The sequence below is a fragment of the Anarrhichthys ocellatus genome, unplaced genomic scaffold (assembly GCF_004355925.1).
Source record: "Anarrhichthys ocellatus isolate YVR2014 unplaced genomic scaffold, GSC_Weel_1.0 scaffold8, whole genome shotgun sequence".
In the NCBI taxonomy this organism is placed as follows: Eukaryota; Metazoa; Chordata; class Actinopteri; order Perciformes; family Anarhichadidae; genus Anarrhichthys; species Anarrhichthys ocellatus.
This window is the reverse complement of record NW_022280038.1, coordinates 10,500,261-10,520,679: the sequence shown is the minus strand read 5'-3', so window position 1 is coordinate 10,520,679 and position 20,419 is coordinate 10,500,261. Positions and strand designations below refer to the sequence as shown.

The following is a 20,419-nucleotide window of genomic DNA, read 5'->3' as shown; positions in this document are numbered from 1 at the left end:
ACTGCTCCTGCGCTGCCATATGTTTTATACCGACATGTCACTGCTCCTGGGCTGCCAGATGTGCCGTAAGTAAAGTTAATGTGTGTGTTGGCATTCCTACTGCTCTTCAGCATTGCAATGGGGGTTGCTATGGTGTGTAACCATGGCAATGAGGTTGCCATGGCTTCAGGGGGCTGTGAGCTGGTGATGAGAGAGATAGCGAGAGAGACAGAGAGAGAGAGACAGAGAGAGCAAGAGACAGAGAGAGTGAGAGACAGAGACAGAGAGAGCGAGAGACAGAGACAGAGAGTCCTTGTGGTCTGCAGGAGGTGCAGACTCTCAGAGCTGATTTAAAAACCCAAACTGCATCGATCCGCCTCGTTATAAGAATGTCTGAGAGGAACAAGCTGGAGCATTACGAGGGGCAACTTTAGTGTAAACAGTGTTTGTTCACAAGTCTCCTTAAAAAGTGTGTGTGTGCATGACTGTGCACACGGTGTCTTTCACATTTAAATTAATCTTAGTGGCGGTGGACGCATGCACAGTGGCCCGATAGAGATCGTTTGCATGCATATTCTGATTTGTACACTCTATACATTGCAGGTCCGTGTTAGAGTTCTTCTTTCCGCCGCTGCTCTTTACATTCAGAGTCTGTCGCTGCGGAAAGTATCCTCCACAGACGGGTCCGGCAGCACCATGTCGGGGTCACTGAGCATGCTCAGACCGTCCAGGCTGAGGGGCTCGATGCGCAGCTCGTCCTCCAACGGGAAGCATCCCTCCGAGTCAAAACATTCAGGCACCGTAGAGAGAGCGCTGCTGATGTCCTTGGACAGACTGGAGTTGGAGTCATCTGTGTGAGTGAGAGTGAGAGTGAGAGAGAGAGAGAGAGAGAGAGAGAGAGAGAGAGAGAGAGAGAGAGAGAGAGAGAGAATGTTTTCTTCCGGTCTGGAAAAACACTCCCTCTCGCTCTAGCTAACAGTCTCACTGCCCTCATCATTAGTCATGACACCTCCCTTCTTTTTAAGTACATCCGACACTCTCCTCCTTTACATTTAAACTGGAGCATCACCGTCTGTGCAGTTAGACCCAAGTATCAGCACTCAAGTCCTCATGAAGATGAGCTCACTTTCCTCCTGTGAGCTCATATCAGCGTACTACGCTCGATTCACGAAAAACAAGCTGCTCTGCAAACGCTGCTCTTTGATTTGAATCACTAACATGACAACACACTGATAATATTTGCATTCAGTGAAATATGTTTCAGAGGCCGGCTGTGGTAAAAGGACATTGTACTTTATCTCAAGTCTTTTTCCCTCGTCTCTCATCACAAACTGAAAACTGAAAATACAGCAAACAGCTCAGTCTCAGCACTCGTCAGCCTCGTTTTTAGCAGCAGCTGTTTCCATAAACACTAATCTTCCTAGTAGGAGTTTTTAGTTGTCTGGAACGCACCAGGTTCGTAATATAAATATTGCAATACTTACATCAGTGCACTACATGCTCCATGACCTCCGTGTTACCTCGTACGGCGATAGATACCCACTTAACACACTTTTACTTGATGAAAATCTTCCAAGATTGCCGCTTTAAAAAGGAAACAAAATAAACATCTTTCCCAGGATGCACCTGTGGTGGCCAACACTAAAACTCACCAGTGAGTATGATGTTGGGCAGTCCTCCGCTGCAGTTGGAGTACATCATGTTGGACCTCATGTGCATCGGGTCCTGCAGGCTGCCGTGGCTGCTGCCCAGCCCCGAGAGGGCGGCCTGGGAGTAGTAGAGCAGAGAGGAGGAGGGGTCGAAGCAGGAACCCCCCGCTGTGGAGCTCATCGCGTTTTCCAACAGAGCGAACTGGTCCAACTAGACGGCAGATGGCGGAGAGAAAAATGGCAAACGAAAGACAAGAATCAGTTGTTGAGTTCACATTGGCAGCCTGGTTCTATGTGGTGCCTTCAAGTGTTTTCTCACAACATCCACAGCCCATAGGAGACCTCGTTAGCACTGCTGACGGCAAAGACAAACTCTGTTGAGCTCTGTGGTCTGACAAAAACTTGATTACTACAAAAACATGATGAACTGATGCCACAGAGATAATTCTCCTGTTAAACTGCTGAAAAAAATCCTCATCATTTATTGGCTGATGAAATTCTGTTGCTGTAACCTGTAAAGGGTTCACGTCTGTGTACGGAGTAGAATCTGCTTTGAGTCAAGGTTCTCGATCACCACGTCAGGGTTTATGCTGCATTCATGTGCTGTCGGGATAATCGGAACTGAGGCCCCCCAAGTGAGAACATTTTGGTAAACAACTTGCAGAGTTGACGTCATATTACGCAGAAACATTGGAGACGAAAGTAAATGTGTTGATGGTAAGATTTCTTTCTATTAATTCACGTAATGTTTTTGACACTAATGTCGGTCGGGGTAAACATATTTCCTAACTCATCCGTTTCCTTTGCTCTTCGTTGTCTGGCAAATACTGGGAACAGCTATCAACGTGTTGTTTAAAATACAAAGCATCTTCTTTGTAGTGTTCACATTTTTTTCCCCACATAGCTCATGAACAAACACAGTTGTAACGACTTCCCAACTCTGGAAATTAAGTGTTTTAAAGCTGCATTCTCTCTAGTGTCCACCAGGGGGCGACTCCTCTGGTTGTATAGAAGTCTATGAGAAAATGACTACTTCTCTCTTGATTTATTACCTCAGTAAACATTGTAAACATGAGTTTATGGTCTCAATCTCTAGTTTCAAGTCTTCTTCAATACAGCATGATGTTCATTTAGTACATTATGGTCCATTTAGAGTCACAGAGACCATAAAGCAGGGGATGCTTACTGTGATTGACAGGTCGCTGCCGCTAGCAGAGCCGTACACAGTGTCTCTACGTCACTCCTCCACATCGCAAATATGATAACTTGCGTTTATTGGTTGCAAAAAAACAATGACTACGTCCATTTCCTACAGACAGTTTACAGTCAGCAGCCACTTTCGTGGCGATAAGGAAACGCTCAACAGGCCGACACTGTGTTTTCCTTGTTGCAACGCTATTAACAACCAAACATTACTGGTTGAAAACATTACTGGTTGAAAAGTAATTCTGACTAATGATTGAGTGCTTCAACGTGTGTTTACGGTTGTGTGTGTGTGTGTGTCAACCTGTACCTGATAGGGGTGGGTCTTGGTCTGGCGATTGGAAAACTGTTGCTCCATAAAGGGGTCGTTGAAGAATGCCGCCATGTTGTTGTGCTGTGAGGGGAAAAGAAGAAAAAAAAAATCCCAAAACATCATCAAATCTGGAGAGAAAGAAAACTGTTTAATATGATGTGTGATGTAAATAAATAACTAAAGTCTACCCGAGACTATAATCACATTATAACCATTAAGGGTTGCTCGGGCTAAAATGATAAGTTGACTAGTCAGATGATAACTGATTCATTGTTTAGGAGGGGGGGATCTTCTCCAATGTGAGTGTTTGCTAGTTCTATGTGAGCGTTTTCTGGTTCTATGTGAGCGTTTTCTGGTTCTATGTGAGCGTTTGCTGGTTCTATGTGAGCGTTTGCTGGTTCTATGTGAGCGTTTGCTGGTTCTATGTGAGCGTTTGCTGGTTCTATGTGACTTTTGGTCGGACAAAACTAGGGATTCTGAGAAAATATTGACACATTACCCAGACAAGGTTCATTCCCATCAAGAGCCGTTATTGCCATCGTTTAACTGCTTAACTTTGAATTTGAACACAAGAAAGTGGATAAGCGGCTAACTCGTGTAATAATAACAATTATATTGATGCAGCACTTTCACAAAGTACTCAAAGTAAGATTTACAGAGTGTAAGCCTCCCCTACATGACACAGATCAGGAACACAGGAGCACATATACTTAAGCAGCATACATAAAATGGAGGCTAAATAAAATGTCCTCCCCTATTTTTTGAGTCTCCAGCCGCCACTGACGTGGGTTAATAAAGTTACAATGTTGAATCTAATCTCCTGCATTAATTTCTGCCCTGCAGGGAGACAAAAGTAGATTATGATCATCAAGAGTGCACAGAACACCACAAAGACTGGGGCACTAACTATGATTGTGTGTGTGTGTGTGTGTGTGTGTGTGTGTGTGTGTGTGTGTGCCAGCATGCCTTCCACACACACTGACAAAGACGCTCTTCATGGCACTTACTTGGCTCGTGTTGAAGTCCAGTTGGATGCTCTGAAGAGGGGAAAGAGGCTGCTGCTGCTGCTGCTGCTGCTGCTGCTGCTGGTGTTGGTGTTGGTGTTGGTGCTGGTGTTGGTGCTGGTGTTGCCGGCCCTGGTCCACTGCATGCTGGGATTGCTGGTAGAGCGGATAGGGTGGCGGCGGCTCTCTTGGCATGTTGCTGGTATCCAAAGCGACTCCCTACACAGAACAGAGAAAGCCAGCACGAGTCACTGAAGACTGACTGCAAAAGAGTTTGGACTTGAAGTTGATTTAATCCGATTGTAACGTCATTAGTCAGCTGCACTCTCCCCATCAAAGCAGGAGTAAAAAACAAATGCACCAGTGTATTCTTTCTTTTTGCACTGGCAAGACTTTTCACTTGGATGTCAGACTTTATTTTACATCGTTGTACATTAGTTATTTTTTGATTTTTTTTCTTAGTCTGCACAAAGAGATTCTTATACTACTCAGTTTTATAGTTACAAGGTTTTTCCATGGTCGTTTGTTCAACAGGGTTGCACAAACGAAATGCATGTTGTTGGCCCATTTTGCTACACAAGTAAAACAGAAACTATAATTATATTGCGGCTGGAGGATGAGTCTCTCAGCCCAGAGGAAAGAAGCTGCTTTGAAGTCTGGCGGTTCGGCAGCTGATACTTCTGCATCATCATGGACACATGAATATAAGATTATACTGTTACAGAGTAAACAATCCCTCTTTGTTATTCAGGGATGTGAAGGCAGGCGTACCTGTGTGATGGGGGACAGCGAGGGGGACATGGTGGGAGACAGCTGCTTGGCCAGACCTCTGCGCTGCTCGGTGCCAGGAGACAGCGTGAGGGGGCTGATGGCCGCCTGCCGCCGCCGGGGGGAGTTGCTGGACAGACGCAGGGACGAGTTGATGGAGGGATTGCTGAGCGACGACTGCAGCTGGCAGTTGTTGAGGGACCCCTGAATTGAGGGATTGCTCAGAGACGAGGACAGACCTTCATGTGGGGGGATAAATATCAGAGTGTAAATGTGCATCAGAATGAATCTCGTAAAAAAGGTGGCTGTGAATCCGCAGCAGACACTGGAAATCAACTGGGAACATGTGGAAGTTATGATGCGGTATGTGCTCTCCAGTCCCCAACACAAAAATACTGTATTGTGCGACCGAGGGAGAGAAAGACGCAGAGCAGAAGGAAAATGAGAAGACAGAGGGGGAATCTAAAGGGAAAAGAAAAGAGCCGGTTGTAGCGAGCCGGAACGGGGTCAAAGTGCCTCTTTCGCTTTGGTGCTCGGCCAAGCTGAACTGTGTTCGACAAGGGAGGAAACACTGAGAGGGAGTGTGATCAGGTCAGGCAGCGGAGTGAGGAAGTGGGAGACAGAGAGATCATTCAGAGAGCGATGCAGAACGTACGGTCGGCTGGCAGAGGAGGAGACCTGAAACTGGCAAAAGACTAGAAAACTCCACAGACGATGATGATGATGATTCAGAAGGACGGAATAAGTAGATTCAGATAACACGCTGAACGACAACGCGGACTATGGTTAGAGTTGCGTTGCTAGGCAACAGGAGACAAATTCTGGTAAGTGACGGTACCGGAGCGGAGGCCGACATTCCTCAAGAACCACGAGTCTCAGTTCATTTCATTCAGTACCTCACGGAACAAAAAGTGTTTCAGTGCCCCACGGCCACTTAAATGAGTTAAATCAGAAGTAAACAGCCGAGGAGTTAACCACAACAACCGGATCCATTACATATCAGATCTCTGTCATCTGAAGCTAAAGTAGTGAAGAATGTGTCAGAAGAAATGTAGAACCTTTGATGAGCTTCTGACTTCAGAGTGGTTGAAATGATTTTTCAGGTCTTGAGCCTTGTAGACCAGCTGCTATAACAAAACAACACGTATATGTGTTTTGACCGATAAGGCGATCGGCAATTGGTATCAGCAGTAAAACAACGTGATCAGGACATAACCGTTTCGTTTTTTGTGCTGATCTGATCCGTGACTGAAAAGCGTGAGTTCCATGATCCGTTGCACCTTTACTCTTCATCAATGTTCCTGTGTAACGTCTGGAGAGCCTGCTGCTGTAACACAAGGATTTACCAATTTGGGATCGATCTATAAATCGTTTTCACAATCTTTCTCCTGCGAATATAAACATTAAATAAAAAAGCTACCAAACAAATAACCATGTATATCTACACACTGCTTTGTTTAATGCGTCACATGTCAATGGGGGGGGGGCGAACTCGCAAACCATGCCCTCGTCCTCGCACACACACAAGCACCTACAAAAGCACCGGCGCATGCATGCGTGCACGCGCTCTCCACCCACCCTGTGAGTTGCCGATGCCGAGGTGCATCATGGCGGCCGGCAGGTTTCCGGTGCTGCTGCCCCCGCTGAGGTTGGAGTAGCCTCCGTTGTCCTCCGGGTCCAGCGGCGTGGAGAGTGGCGAGGTGAAGTGCAGGTTGCTGAGGTCTGGCAGGGAGCCGCTGGTATTTAACAAGCCCTGGTAGTGGGACAGACCCGGGTTCTGCTCCGGAGACGGGAATATACTGCAACAAACGTACAGAGAAAACTCGTTTAGATGCTGACGCTCACGATCGCCTTTTTTAATGACTGTAAATATCGTGCATAATCAAACGCAGGGCCATTAAATGTGCTGCCATTGCCATTTCAAACTGAAAAGATGTTTCTTTTGACCCCCGTCCTCTTCCCCCCCACCCACTCACTCCATTTCCTCCATTATTTCTCTAATTTCCATTTCTGCTCATATGCTGCATTAACAGCGTATGAGCAGCAACAGTGACTCATTGTTGTCCGTCCCCACTCACAAACACAGAGCCCAAAACAAAGAACAAAGGCTTGCCTCCACAAAACACACAAATGGTGTCTCTCTCTGTCAGATAAAGAGGCAGCATGAAATAAAGATCAATCAAGAATATCTTAAGTCTCTACAGAAGACTGTATTGCTTTGTGTGTGACGATAAAACCTCTACATTATGCCCGAACGTGCTGGCAACAAAAGCGAATGAGTTGCTGGTAAAAACCGTTTGCTTCTGAATCATGACATGACACCGGATGTGGCTTGCAGAGGGAAAACAAATCTGATTGTTCTAACTCTGTTCCTCTTCTTTTAGGGTTAAAGGTGTAAAGAGGAACACAGACATCCTGTCTGACGAGGTGAGGATGAGCCGCATCTCCTCTCTGTTGACCAGCTACAGCAGCGCTTTTATGCCCGTGATAAATGCTTTGTGTTAACGTCACACTGATGAGGATTTTGGTGCAATCGAATAAAAAGAAAAAGGTTTATTTGTGATTAAGCAAAACAATAAATACACTTTCAAACTTACTTGATTCCAGGCACTTCACAAGATTTAGGCCTCGATGCCAGAGACTGAGACAGAGAAAATGACAATTAGATAACAACTCTCCAACACTGCATTTTAATCTTAGAATACTGTTTCCAGGGTTGATTGCAAACTGTAGATTGTTCAGCTTTCCGGCACAAAGATGTACCGTGGTAGCACGTGTACCGATTCAGTCGTTGCACCCACATGTGATAGCAGTGAATACCACAACATTCAGAAGATAGTCACTAGGCTATCAGACGGACATTGGTGTAGCAAGTGATAAGCGAGCAGCCTCACCTTCTTGGCCTCCCACAGCTGCTTGGGCAGCGGCTTACCGACCCCTAACAGATTGTCCTCGTTGGTCAGGGCGGGGAAGGAGAAGACTGCGGAGAGAGGAAGGTGAATTAAACGTGCGTGTTCACAGCCAAGCTGATACTGACGACGTCTCGATTGCTCAAGGAATGTTCAACTCACCATCTGCGGAGCCGTCCACCTCCGACTCGTTTACACTGGCTGCATTCCAGCCTCCACGAGAAAAACAAACAAACAAACAAAGAAGGGGGGGAATAAAGCAAAGACATAAAAAACTAAAGCTAAGGAACATTAGAGGATATGTTTGAATTATCCCGGCATGTCTGGCACAATAATCGGTCGCTCTGACAGGAATACACACTAAAAGTTTGAAGCGGGGGGTGTCATAGACTGAGGAGGAGGAGGAGGAAAGAGACGGCCATTGTTTTTATTGTGCCACAAAAGAGCCCTCTCTTCCTCCTCACTGAAGACCCGACGCCACATACACATCCTTCATTCCTTTGACCGACTCGTGTTTGATCGCAACACTTCCTGTGCGCTGTTACTTATTAAGGAAATATTGTTTTTCTGTGTCTCTTGATGTCATCTTCTAGTCTCCTCATCGCTTTCACATCAGCACTTGAACCACTGCCCGTTCCTCCCTCCTTCACAATAAGAGCCCTAGACGTGTACATTGCACAACTGTTTACCAGAGGGAACTAAAATTCACTCAATCAAATATCTTACAGCAGTTTAGGCTTTACAACAGAAAGAATCTGCAAGAATCTATTCAAACCTTTAGACTGAAAAGGCGACGCAACTGTTGCAAAATCAAACAAATAATAATAAATAATAACAAATATTTGTGTTGTTAATTTGTCACGCCGCCTGTGTGTAAAGGCCTTAAAGCTCATTTTGAGAGGCAGCTTTTTTGGCTGCTGAGGGAGCAGATGAAACAATGAAGAGATACAACAGAGGAGCAACTGGGAAGAAACACTGCTGGCTTGTGTCGCTTGGATCACTTACACTGTGCGATGTATTCGATATGGGTGTTGTAAACGCTCAGGATTAAGAAGAAAACAAAGTCACCGTCTATTCCTAGAGCATCGCAGTAATCAGATGCCTTTCAGCTGCAGAGCTTCACATTAGATCTTTTTACGACTGCTTCTTTTTTCTAATGACAACAATTGTCAGAAAAGAGATTACCCAACACACCAAAAAGACTGCAGCTGAACTCCTCTGCTCTGTGTTTCCACCCCGGCAGTCTGACTCGCAGCTGTGATTCCTAGTCCGCTTCTTTAACCAGCCGGGGCTCGACACCCCTCGAAACCCACAGGGACCTTCGGAGGTGTCGACGAGGCTGCGCTGCTGAACCGGTCTGCCTCTTTGTGATGATATAGAGCCCGGGCAGCTATGTGTAGTATGTGCTGGTGGACTATATATACAGCAGGCTATGCAAGAAGACTGTACTGTGTGTTGGCTTCACTTTTCAGAACCGGAGGTTGTCGTCTTGACACAACAAGACATTTTAAAACGTTAAAACGTTACTATGGGCTCTGGGAACTCGATGGATCAAGAAAATAGATTACTTGATATAATGAAAATAATAGTTACTGACACACACACACACACACACACACACACACACACACACACACACACACCTAAGGTGAGCCATTTAAAGCACAACAGACAGTGTGCTGTAACTCATGTATCCACACTGGGGTGACTGTATGTTAAACTCACACTTGGCTCACATCTTAAGGCAATATCCTGTTTAAACTTGTTGGCTAAACACAGTGAGTGGTACTCGGCTGCAGGACAACTTCTCTCATCCACTCCACACTTCATCAGAAACCCGCTGGACGCTCAGATGGAAGCAGCTCAGGAGAGCGGAGGATGAATTCTTTGAACCGATTACAATAACTGCTAGGTTATAAAGAGAACATTCTAAACCAACAAAGGCCTGACTGTGAGTTGTGCAGCTGAGTGGCTAACGAGACTGCAAAGCAGCCGGCTGGATGGACTGTGTTCTCTGTTAATAAATGATCAGCAGAAGAGAAACACAAACACTATAAACTAGCATGATTACTACGACATGGGCCCATACGGGAGCAGCCTGCATGAGACCGAGAGGATGTCTGGTTGAGAAAAGCATGCTCTGCTCACACACAGCTGCACTTCTACATTACTCTTCTACAAAGTGTAATGTACTTTAGGTGACGTCTCAATACACAAGTGGATGTTGCTCAGACTCTCCAGGATGTTTTCCTGCCTATATGATTTTATGTAGGGAGCAACCTTGGGCATGTGGTAATTCAGAAAGGCATTTAATAACTATGTCAATTTGATTAATCCAATGTAGCCAGACTGGCAACCAGCACAGCGAGCTCTGTTCTCATAACTGCAGTGCAGTGAAACAAAACCAGTGAGTAAATACATTCGTCATTGATGTTATTTCCATGACGAGACGTCATCCGCTGCAGTAAAATGAGAGGTTTTCTAAAGGGACTCTGGTGCTTGTAAACACTACCGCTTTAGTCCACATGGACCACTAACTTTCCCTCAGTAACTTCAAGTGAACAATGAGTACAACGGGCCCGGGGGAAAGAAACAAGTTGATATTTTGGTTGGACTGGATTGGCTGAAATGTTCAATCTAATCTAATGACTGAAAAAGACAAAAATATTAAAGTATTACTCTGTTAAATTGGTTGTTTTTCTTTGGACCAAAATTGACTAAATACAATAAGACTAAATTATAAAGTATCTGAATAAATGAACACGTCTACAGTGAGGAGGTGTCGGAGGCAGCAGTTCTCTAAACAGGCAACGATAATAACGAATGACTTGAGTTCCTGAAATGAGATTTCTAACATCTAATGCAGATTTAATAGTTTTTACGTCAAAAGTTTTGTTTGTAAGGAAAAAAGAAGTTGGTAGGAGAGTACATGGTGTAGAACAAACGTGAAGATCCAGACCTGTTTTAAGATATAAAATGAAACAGCTTTGAAGAAGAATTTGTGCCCGAACACTGTTGAACTTCTCACACTAGATGTGCCCATTCTCTTTCAATGTGCAATAGAGACCTTAAGGTGGACTAGCGCTATCCTCCTTTATGTGACGAGCCGCTCCTCTGAGTTTCTTATTTTCAATATTTCTTTTAACCGTTTAACCGATAAACAGTTCATAATTAACATCCCTCCTGCAAAGAACTATGCACTGTTTGTACAAGGAAACCACAATGTTGAATGCTAAATTGTCAGCGACAAAGTTGTGATTGTATTATTAAGTACTCGGTAGCGGCTAGTACTCAAACATAAGTACTTGTGAGTGGTATTGGCGCATACCTAAGCCACACAATGACGACCATAAATGAAACGCCGGAGCTGGAAGACCTGCCCTTTTCTGCTGAACCGAACTAGCACCGAAGCGTGACGCCTAATCGCGACTCCGGCGTACTATGAATCCATCTATATATCTATATATATAGATATATATATCTATCACGTATATAATTGGTTTAAAGGTCTCTACAAGAGGTTTTAAATTGTGCCACTGTAGTAGCGAGAAACAGAGCAGATTTATGGACAGATTAAAACAAGAACATCTCTTGTAAGACACCACACAAACACAGAAAATGCTCTCTTTGAGGGTGAATAGCTTGTGTGTGTGTGTGTGTGTGTGTGTGTGTATTACTCTCACCATTGCGCTGGAGAGGACCTCGACCCATCTGCTGGTTCATGCCAAAGGGGTCTTGGGGGTTTGGGTTCATGACGCTCGTATGGAGAGCAGAGTCTGAGTTGGTTCTGTGTGGGACGGAGGAGGAGGAAAATGATGACAGGTTTTCCAGCACCTTGGACAGAGGCAGAGGATTTCTCAGGGCCGTAGTGCGAGTCATTCTGCTTCCTGCTCTGCCTCCACACACACATGCTGCATTCACTTGCACTGATCACACTGACCTCACTCACACAAAAAACATCCTCACAGGACTGGGATCAGTCTGAGTGATGAAATAATGATGAAAATGTTTGTTATCCATAAATGTACCGATACAGGGAAACACAGGGCAATTGGCAGCTACAAGAGATTAGTTGTCGTCATGGTTGTACGTATCTAATACGAGCTGTGAAGTCAAACGTGTTCACTTGTGCACACACATTCATGGTCCGACCCACACAAGCCCCCCCGAGTCCTGTACCGCTCCAGCTGAGAGCTTTCTCTAGTGCGATCCGTTCAGCCTCAACGGCTTCTTCCATGAGTCACTCCTGCTCTCACTTTATAGCAGAACTGTAGCAATCACACAGTTTGATTCATCCAAAACATGACGCTTTTAGAGGTGCCAAGTTTGGTTTTATCTGTCAATTATGGCACTCAATATATATATATATAATATATATTAATATATATAACAATATAAGGCTGTATCGGAGGCATTTCGGATACCGGTTCCTTTATCGGAAAACCTCAACAGTTTTGTTTTATTAAAAATGCCATTTATATTTTTCCTGTCTGCGACATATTCAACAGATACAGACATTCAAACTGTAGGAATGTTGCTGGTATGATGTCAATATGTTATCATAAGAATTTCTGTTGTTGCTGTTAAAGGTGCACGTCACACAGGTGGTCTGGCTGCTCTAACCTGTTAACATGGGCACCAAAAAAACGAGACACACACACACACACACACACACACACACACACACACACACACACAGGCCTGACTTCAGAACCCATCTCTGTCGTCAACTCAAACTGGATTTTCTTTAAATTCAGAAAACTTCTAAACTTTTCACAGACACTTGAAAGAGGATGGGAAAAGGCTGAAAGTAAGACAATGTGAAAAAGTGAAAAGGGAGCCTTGATGTTAGAGTGCGAAGGAGCCGTGAGTCCTAAAGCTGGGTGAGTAAGAGAGGAACTATTGATTATTGTTTCAGGAGAGAGAAGAAAAAGAGTTAATCAACCACAAACAGTCTTGAGTTGAGATTTGTGTCTCAGCCTTCTATCTCAGTGCTTCAGAGGAAGAAAAGAGGGGATCACTGAGATTTACAAAAGGATTGAGACCAGGAGAGATTGCAAAAAGACAAGGAGCAGAATGGTTGGCCTCTGTGTGAGCGAGGGATGAAGCGGCAAAGATGGACAGAGGGGAAAGAGAGACACGGAGAGGGGGAGAGAGAGAGAGAGAAAGGGTCACCTGTTGAGTTGCGATAATAATCTCAACCCAGGCCGTTTTTCCTCGGTCCATGACTGCTGTTCCCTTCAGAGAGAGAGACAGAGAGACACAGAGGAAAGAGATGACAGACGTTTACTGGATGAGAGACCGCGCCTCCTAAAAGTTTGTGTGTAGAAGAGAAACTACATTAAGAACGATGAGCCTCGTGTGGAAGGAAGAGAGACCCTGGAAAAATACTCGACACAACACAACACCGTCCTACATTTGAGCAGAGAAAGAAAATGGAGAGACAGAATAAATCAAAAGCAGAGTGAAGACACATTTATAAAACTGCTAATGAGCAGCTTATGGGGAGGGGGGAGAGAGAGACAGACACAGAGGGAGGCAGAGAGAGAGAGAGACAGAGAGAGAGAGAGAGACAGGATGTAAAACACTGGATGTGGAGGGTCATTGTTGAAGCCTGAAACAGTGACTGAGTGGATTTTTCTGAAGCACTCCAGCACAAGAAGGGTCTCGACTCCTCCTCAGTACTTAGAAACAACCACAGTAGTCTTCTGAGAGCACAAGTGGTCCACAAAATAACTCAAATGAATCTCCTGTTGGTGCTGAACCGCCTTCAAATATATTTACACGGTGACTTTGTTTCTTTTGGTCAAGAAAACATTGTACTCAAAACAAGTGCAGAGACCTGGGAACACGATGACATCTCTTAGGTTAGAGAGAATGTCCTCATCAAAGGTCCACAACATCACAATAATGTCTAACCTGCACAATGATTTAGTCCCATATATATATATTGAATACATATGAACTGAACACGTGAGACTTCCTGGTTTTAAACTGAACACGTGAGACATACTGGTTTTAAACTGCCCATGGTTAAATACTCTGGTTAATCTGTCCACATTCCTCTTTTTGGAGAACGCCATGAGAAATAACTGAGAAATAAGTATTTCTCCTGTCTCTCCTGTGTGTGTAAATCTCACTGGAGTTGCGATGGTGATCAGAACACACATATTTGAATCATCACACTGCATCTCCCAAAGAGGGATATGTTCAGCTCTCTTCGTACAGAGTCATCTCCAGGGAGCTCGGTCTGAGAAAGTCCTCCCGAGAGAGGCTGGTACGGGAATAGTAGACCAAAGATGGCCGAGTGGACGAGGAGGAGGGCGTGAGACTGGATTGAGGCTCTGACCCCGAAACAGATGGTCTACGATGTCTAAGTTGCTTTGATGCTCAACATCATACTTTGAGGAAACTCAAGAGCAGAGGGATTTTATTTAAGTCGCCAAATCTTTTGTTTAACATCTATATCTGCAGTACACCTTTGAGCCACATGAGGGAGCCTTAATGTTTGCATTGTTCTAATAATAGTCGCCTACTTTTAACATTAAATCTAATATGAAAGGCTAGCGTACATTTATTACCTTACCTGATGAGGAGAAAAACAAGCCTGTTGACGCCACCTAAATGCACTTATTTGGTCTCAATTACGAAGTATTTTATATTGTATATGTCTTAAATAACCCGTCTCTGTGTTGGAGATGCTGGGTGGACACAGCAGATAAATTGTTGTAGTAGCTGTTGTGGTAATTAAAGCACTGAAACGGTTAAAAAAGCTTTGTGGCTTTCCTCCAGTGCCGATTGCCTGTAATGTAGTGCAGATGTTGTTGGCGTTTTTTTTTTTTTTTTTTTTTCCCCACCCTCCACCCCGATCTCCTCAGAGACAGTCGAGCGGGAGAATCTGACTCTCAACAACACAAGAGCCGGGAGAGCGTTTAATGTGGATGTCCAATCAGTTTTTTACAAACTAGCAGTGGAACTGGGCTCCGATAATGGCTGTGCAACGGCTGATTTTACAGCAAACTGACACGCATATTTGATCCATTTTCAGTTTATTTCTGCCCATAAAAGTCATCTCCCCAATAATAACGCAACATCAACAGTTCTTCATAGGTATCTGCCATCTGCTTTCTCCTATCTTTCTCTTTATCGTTATTATATCGGCCTTTAATAACAAGTATCTGTCATAAAGAATATAATAGAGTAGAAAAAACAACAAAAAACAGAACATCTCTTCGCTTGTATCACAAACTGGCTACGATTTCCAACAAATACGAGAGGCAAGTATGTTACGGGCGGCGAAACATTTTCTCAATGAGTCTGTGTCTGCAGCGCGGAGGAAGACGAGGGGAAGGGCGACTGGCAGCCGGCCAAGCCAGCACGTAAAAAACACAAGAGTGAGTGGGGAGGAGCGGTTTTGTTTTTATCACAGGGCCATAACTCACTCCCTTGTAAGCACTGAGGAGAAGTCGTCACCCAGTACACCGACTGCACAACCAGAGCTCACATCAAGGCCAAGTAGTGTGGCATTGTTGTCCAGCAGGTGCTGATATTACATTTCTGCTAAGCTGGAGATTGTGAACCACAGGGCAGTGGTGCTGTGACGACATACAATCCCGAAACAGTAGGACGGCTGCTGTGGGCATCATGACCTTTAAAGCGAAAAGGCTATCTGTCAAACACCTTTAGGTAGACGCCGCCTCCCCAGGGACTAACACAGCACCTCAAACATTCCTGCAAATAAAACAACATTCTGCACATCACTGATGATGACACTAGTAGGCACAGAGAAGCTCGATACAGGAAGCGGGGTGGGAAGAGGAAACGGTTCCTGTTGTAAAATAATGAAGTTTGGCGGAAGAAGAAGAAACACAATAACCATTCTGTCAGCAGCCACACAGATATTTGTACTCACCTTCTCCAGTTGTTGTCCAGAGGCGGGGACAGGTACACCGCTCCGTACGGAGAGCTCTCTATGTATTTTTCAGTTAAGGGAATTATTGACACAAATACAGAAAACATCAATGTGATATTAAAGTTGCCATGAAACAGCTCATGATTCTACATATTTATGCGTCTATTGTAAAAACGGTAAGCTGGCGTTTACAGTAGCCAATAGTGCAGAAGAGCCTTAAACCTGCATTCTCTCTAATGTCCATCAGGGTCTCAATCTCTAGTTTCAAGTCTTCTTCAATACAGCATCATGTTCATTGAGTAAATCATGGTCCAGTTAGAGTCAAACAGACCATAAAGCAGAGGATGCTTTAGGGCGGGGCTACACCGTGATTGACAGGTCGCTACCCGGTCTGGAAGTTGTCTGTTTTCGTCTTACAACTTTAAACCTTTCACAGTGTTTTCACTTCATGAAAGTTAATTGGAACATTTCGGTCTCCGGATAATGTCTTAAATATGCATTTGGTTGTACTTAGCTCCGCCCTCTCGTGTCACTTCTGGTTGCAAAAAAACAAGATGGCGACGGGCAAAACGTCGAACTTGTGGCATTAAAACAGTTATTCACCAGTTGGTGACGTCGTGGTGACTAGCCACCAGCTAAACACGGAGGACAGCCTGCTCTCTGGTGTAAAGGACCACCATTACCACTATCGAATACGCCAGCGGATTTTTTACCAACGATTTTATCAGTCGGGGATGAAATAGAGGAAGACGACGACCATGAAGAAGCCATATACTAGCGTACAGAAGACAACCAGCACAATACATGTGATACAAATATATATACATTTTGATTTCACGGGCAATTTAAGTTCATTTTTATAACTTTTACATGCACGTATTTCAATGTCATCAGATATTACCACATAAAGAAATGGAGGACAACTGGAATAAAAGACATTTACAACCTGACCTCACCCTGATGTTTTCATTTGCAAATGAAACAAGGATGTGTTCTAACTATAGCTCGGAGCTCAGCTGCTTGACATGAAATAACAAGAGGATGAGTGTCAAAGAGACTAGAAAGCCTTCGTATAGTGGGGCACATTCTCATCAAAGCCCTACAGCGGTGTGAACAATAGAGCAGTCATTTTCAAATACTTCACGAAACAATGACGGCATTATTTGATTTACTACGGACTCCTGGAAGGGCAGGACTCCAGAAAGGTGGCGTTGTATCTCGCCAACTGTCACTATTTAAGTGTTCTGGTCTAGAGACGGTGTCTCCTCTGGGGAGGACTGTTGAAAATGTTGACCAATCAACAAAAACAAATGAAAGCAGACATTGGGTGCCACACAAGGACGACTTCTGCTTAGGCCTTGGAGAAATGATTATCAGCAGTGAGCGAGATTGGAGCCCTGCTATCACCCCTCATACAGAACATGGGACACGCCCCTTTCTAAATATACACAAATACAACCGAGGGGAGAGGAACTATTGTGGTTTCTCCAGACGCAGAGGAGGAACGGAAACTATCCTGTCAAACTGGTTCTTAGTCTGGTTCATGTGCTCTTACTTCACACATTTCAACAACTACAATAGTTGGGTAAAACCTGAACTGTAGGTGGCACACTGACACACAGCTGTGTTTCTGGGACTGTAGAATTGGGATATAATTCAAAGTGCCAATCAGAGTTAAACAAACCACTTCAAAGTATAGCACAGTGATTGGATGAGCCAGAGCCACAATCCGCACTACACAATTTTCCTTTTTCAGAGATGCCGAGCTGCTCCTCGTCGTCATCATTTAAACCACTCAGCACAGCAGATGATGGTCTAGTTTACAGCTGCCAGACTAAACCGGTTCTCAGTGGACGAAGGACCCGCCAAGAACTCTGCTTTTCACACCCATTTGCGAAATATATATTATTTTTTCTTTTTCTACAAAAACCTTTTCCACCATTTAACAGGAAACCAAATAAGCAGAGCTTGTGTGAAGAATTTAAAGACAGTAACGTGTGTATCACAGATGCTATTCTTCAAATAACTCCTCTTAATAACAGTAAGGAGCAAACTAAATGAATAAATAATATATATAATAATAATAAATTACAAAAAAATGAAACATGTAAATCCACTGTTTTACACAACGTAATCGATCCGGTCACTATCTGATCAGGCTGGTGACTTTGTAAATACAAGTGAAAGCATGACCTTAGTGGTCACATTATATCAATCTTCTTTTGAATCATTTAGCTTTATCCTCGTCCTCATTTCCTCTCTCTCCTTCACTACCATCCTTCTCCTTCTTTCCATCGATGACGCACCACTTCCTCGTTTTGGACCAATATGCTTGCACGTTGATAGAGGAACCATCCTCCGACTCCTCTCATCAGTGTAATTCATCGCGCCGCATATTCACGTCCATCGCGCCACCGGTCAAAACGCCGGGGGCCAAGTGTTCATTCGCGTGAATCGCGCTGGACGCGCAACTATTAATTTCTCCTCCATTGTTTCTGATTAAGCAACGGCAGGACGTTGCTGATGACAGGGAGAGCAACTCAACGCTGATAGGCTATCGCGCCGGGGCGTAACGCGAATATTTCGCAGAAGTTGAAAAATTTCAACTCGCGCGTCGGGGCGATTTGGCGTTTGACGCGGATTCGCGTCCCTCGCGCCGCAAATTCACGTCCATCACGACGAGCCATCGCAGATTCGCGCCGCGACAGTCTCATCGCGTCTGTGCATAGACTTTGTATGTAATCTACTCGCGCGAATAATTCGCGACGCGTTTGGTGTGAACGCAGCATAACACAACATAGGTGTGCATGCTACTTTGGTGTGAGTTGCAGAGTGTTGGAGATATCGCAGTAGAGATGTCTGCCGTCTCTCCAATATAACTGGAATATACGACACTCAAAGTGCCAGAAAATGCATTGGAAACCCTCAACAGCAACGTCTCTTCCTAGAGATGCTGACTCTGTTTCTCAAGATAATCCACAGACCTTGTTGTGAGCAGTTACATTGCTGTGAGCACCACAAGCCTAGTGCCATATAGTCTAATTATATACTAGAGAGAAGGCCGACATCTCTACGGACGACCAACACTCGGCAGCTCGCACCAAAAGATTAACACCCCTAATACAAACACGGGAACAGAATTACGGTCAGCCTTTCTCAATATTCACTCAGCTGAGCTTTTAAGACGAATGAAATACAATTTGTGAAGGACATGCTGACACGTCCACTCTAACATATTTTGGTATCAACAACAACGGATTCACCTGTGACCTTTAACCCATTTTGGACCACACCATCTATATGCATACATGTACAGTACACACACGTGTGTGCAACCAATGCCACCCACCAAAAACAAATGGGCCAAAGAGCTTCTTATTGTGATACTAACAAGAGCAGACTTATCCAGGGTTGCCTCCACCATGCTGTGGACATTATAGTGTTCTACGTTAACCCTCTGAACCCCAAAACCAGCGGGCGAGATTTCTTTAAACAAACGCTAAAACTACACTGTTTATCACAGCCAGAAGCTGCAAAAACCATCAGTATTGTTAGATTGTCATCTTTCCGACGGTCCTTGAACTCATCATGTTTGACGAACGCTTTCGTCAGAAAAACAAACCAAAACTAAGCTTAAAATTGTGATATTTTATCAACATTTATTCTACATGTCCCATTTAAAATCTTGCCACAAATAACCCATTGGCTTTAACCAGATCCTTCAAAAAACATTCAATTCTGAGCTCCTCAGCAAAACCAGGAAGATTGACGCGCCAGAGACCAACAGTCACGTGACAAAAACTGTGAAACTTTGACGAAAGTTCAGGCTGCTGAACACAGAGCAGAGAGGAGAGGCTGTAAGTAGAGGTTGTAAAAATGTGAATAGCTCAATATAAACAGCACGTGGAGCCTCCATTTTTCCCCCTAACATTGGTAACATGCGTGGACACTTACCCAAATGTTGGATATATAGATTCCAGTGTTTGCCAATTTTTGTAAAAGAAATGATCAAAGAAATTCAACTTGCGTTCTTTTCTTTTTTTTTAGGATTTATGGCATTGTAACACAAATTGTAAGACATGTTTGAGTTCTCTCTACTTCTAGCCATCGCTGTGCTGTTTCCACAGAGGTGCAGGACTTTTATATTGCTGTGAAATTCAAAACGTTTGGGCTTCAGAGGGTTAAAACACAATAAACAGGAACATTTAAAACCAAAGAGCTCGCTTACATTGCCTACATTAATGTAAAGGACACCGTTGATCCATCGGGAACCCTTTGAGACAGTTAAGTACGCTTCGAGCTACGCTTTACTGGTTGAACTTTAGGAAATTTAAACAGCCAAACATCCCACTCAATGTAGGTCAGCCCAGTCTATTGTACACATCAACCCAAACATGACCAACATGCGTGACTCTACGTAGAAACACGCACCAATGATGTCAATCTGTACCGACAATAAGAGAAAACCTAATGTGGAATGTTTGCCCCAAAATACCATAATCACCATCACGTTATGCATCTGTTGTTTGCTCGCTGAAATATATATCCGCTGGTGAGACATCACATGCTGGGACACAGCGATCACACAGCATAGTGACAGGTCAGTGAATCATCTCCGTCTCAAGGCAATAAACAGACTCGCTTATTAAGATGCTAAGGGGGTGGGGGTGGGGGTGGGGGGG

At 44.2% G+C, this 20,419-nt stretch overlaps 1 protein-coding gene across 2 annotated transcripts in view; it reads right to left on the bottom strand.

The window, feature by feature from the left end:
* Window positions 1–6: 6 nt before the first annotated feature.
* crtc3 (CREB regulated transcription coactivator 3) overlaps window positions 7–20,419 on the bottom strand; it is a 28,842-nt gene continuing 8,429 nt past the window's right edge. The window contains exons 4-15 of one of the 2 annotated variants that reach the window (XM_031848542.1): window positions 15,738–15,799; window positions 13,001–13,063; window positions 11,509–11,612; window positions 7,988–8,038; window positions 7,811–7,896; window positions 7,514–7,557; window positions 6,495–6,715; window positions 4,920–5,155; window positions 4,152–4,367; window positions 3,142–3,225; window positions 1,632–1,839; window positions 7–829 (exon numbers count right to left, since the gene is read on the bottom strand). In XM_031848542.1, the coding sequence (XP_031704402.1) occupies window positions 624–829; window positions 1,632–1,839; window positions 3,142–3,225; window positions 4,152–4,367; window positions 4,920–5,155; window positions 6,495–6,715; window positions 7,514–7,557; window positions 7,811–7,896; window positions 7,988–8,038; window positions 11,509–11,612; window positions 13,001–13,063; window positions 15,738–15,799 (1,581 nt within the window). In that variant the 3' untranslated portion in view covers window positions 7–623. The remainder of the gene's footprint in view (window positions 830–1,631; window positions 1,840–3,141; window positions 3,226–4,151; window positions 4,368–4,919; window positions 5,156–6,494; window positions 6,716–7,513; window positions 7,558–7,810; window positions 7,897–7,987; window positions 8,039–11,508; window positions 11,613–13,000; window positions 13,064–15,737; window positions 15,800–20,419) is intronic. The other variant, XM_031848543.1, reaches the window with a different exon arrangement.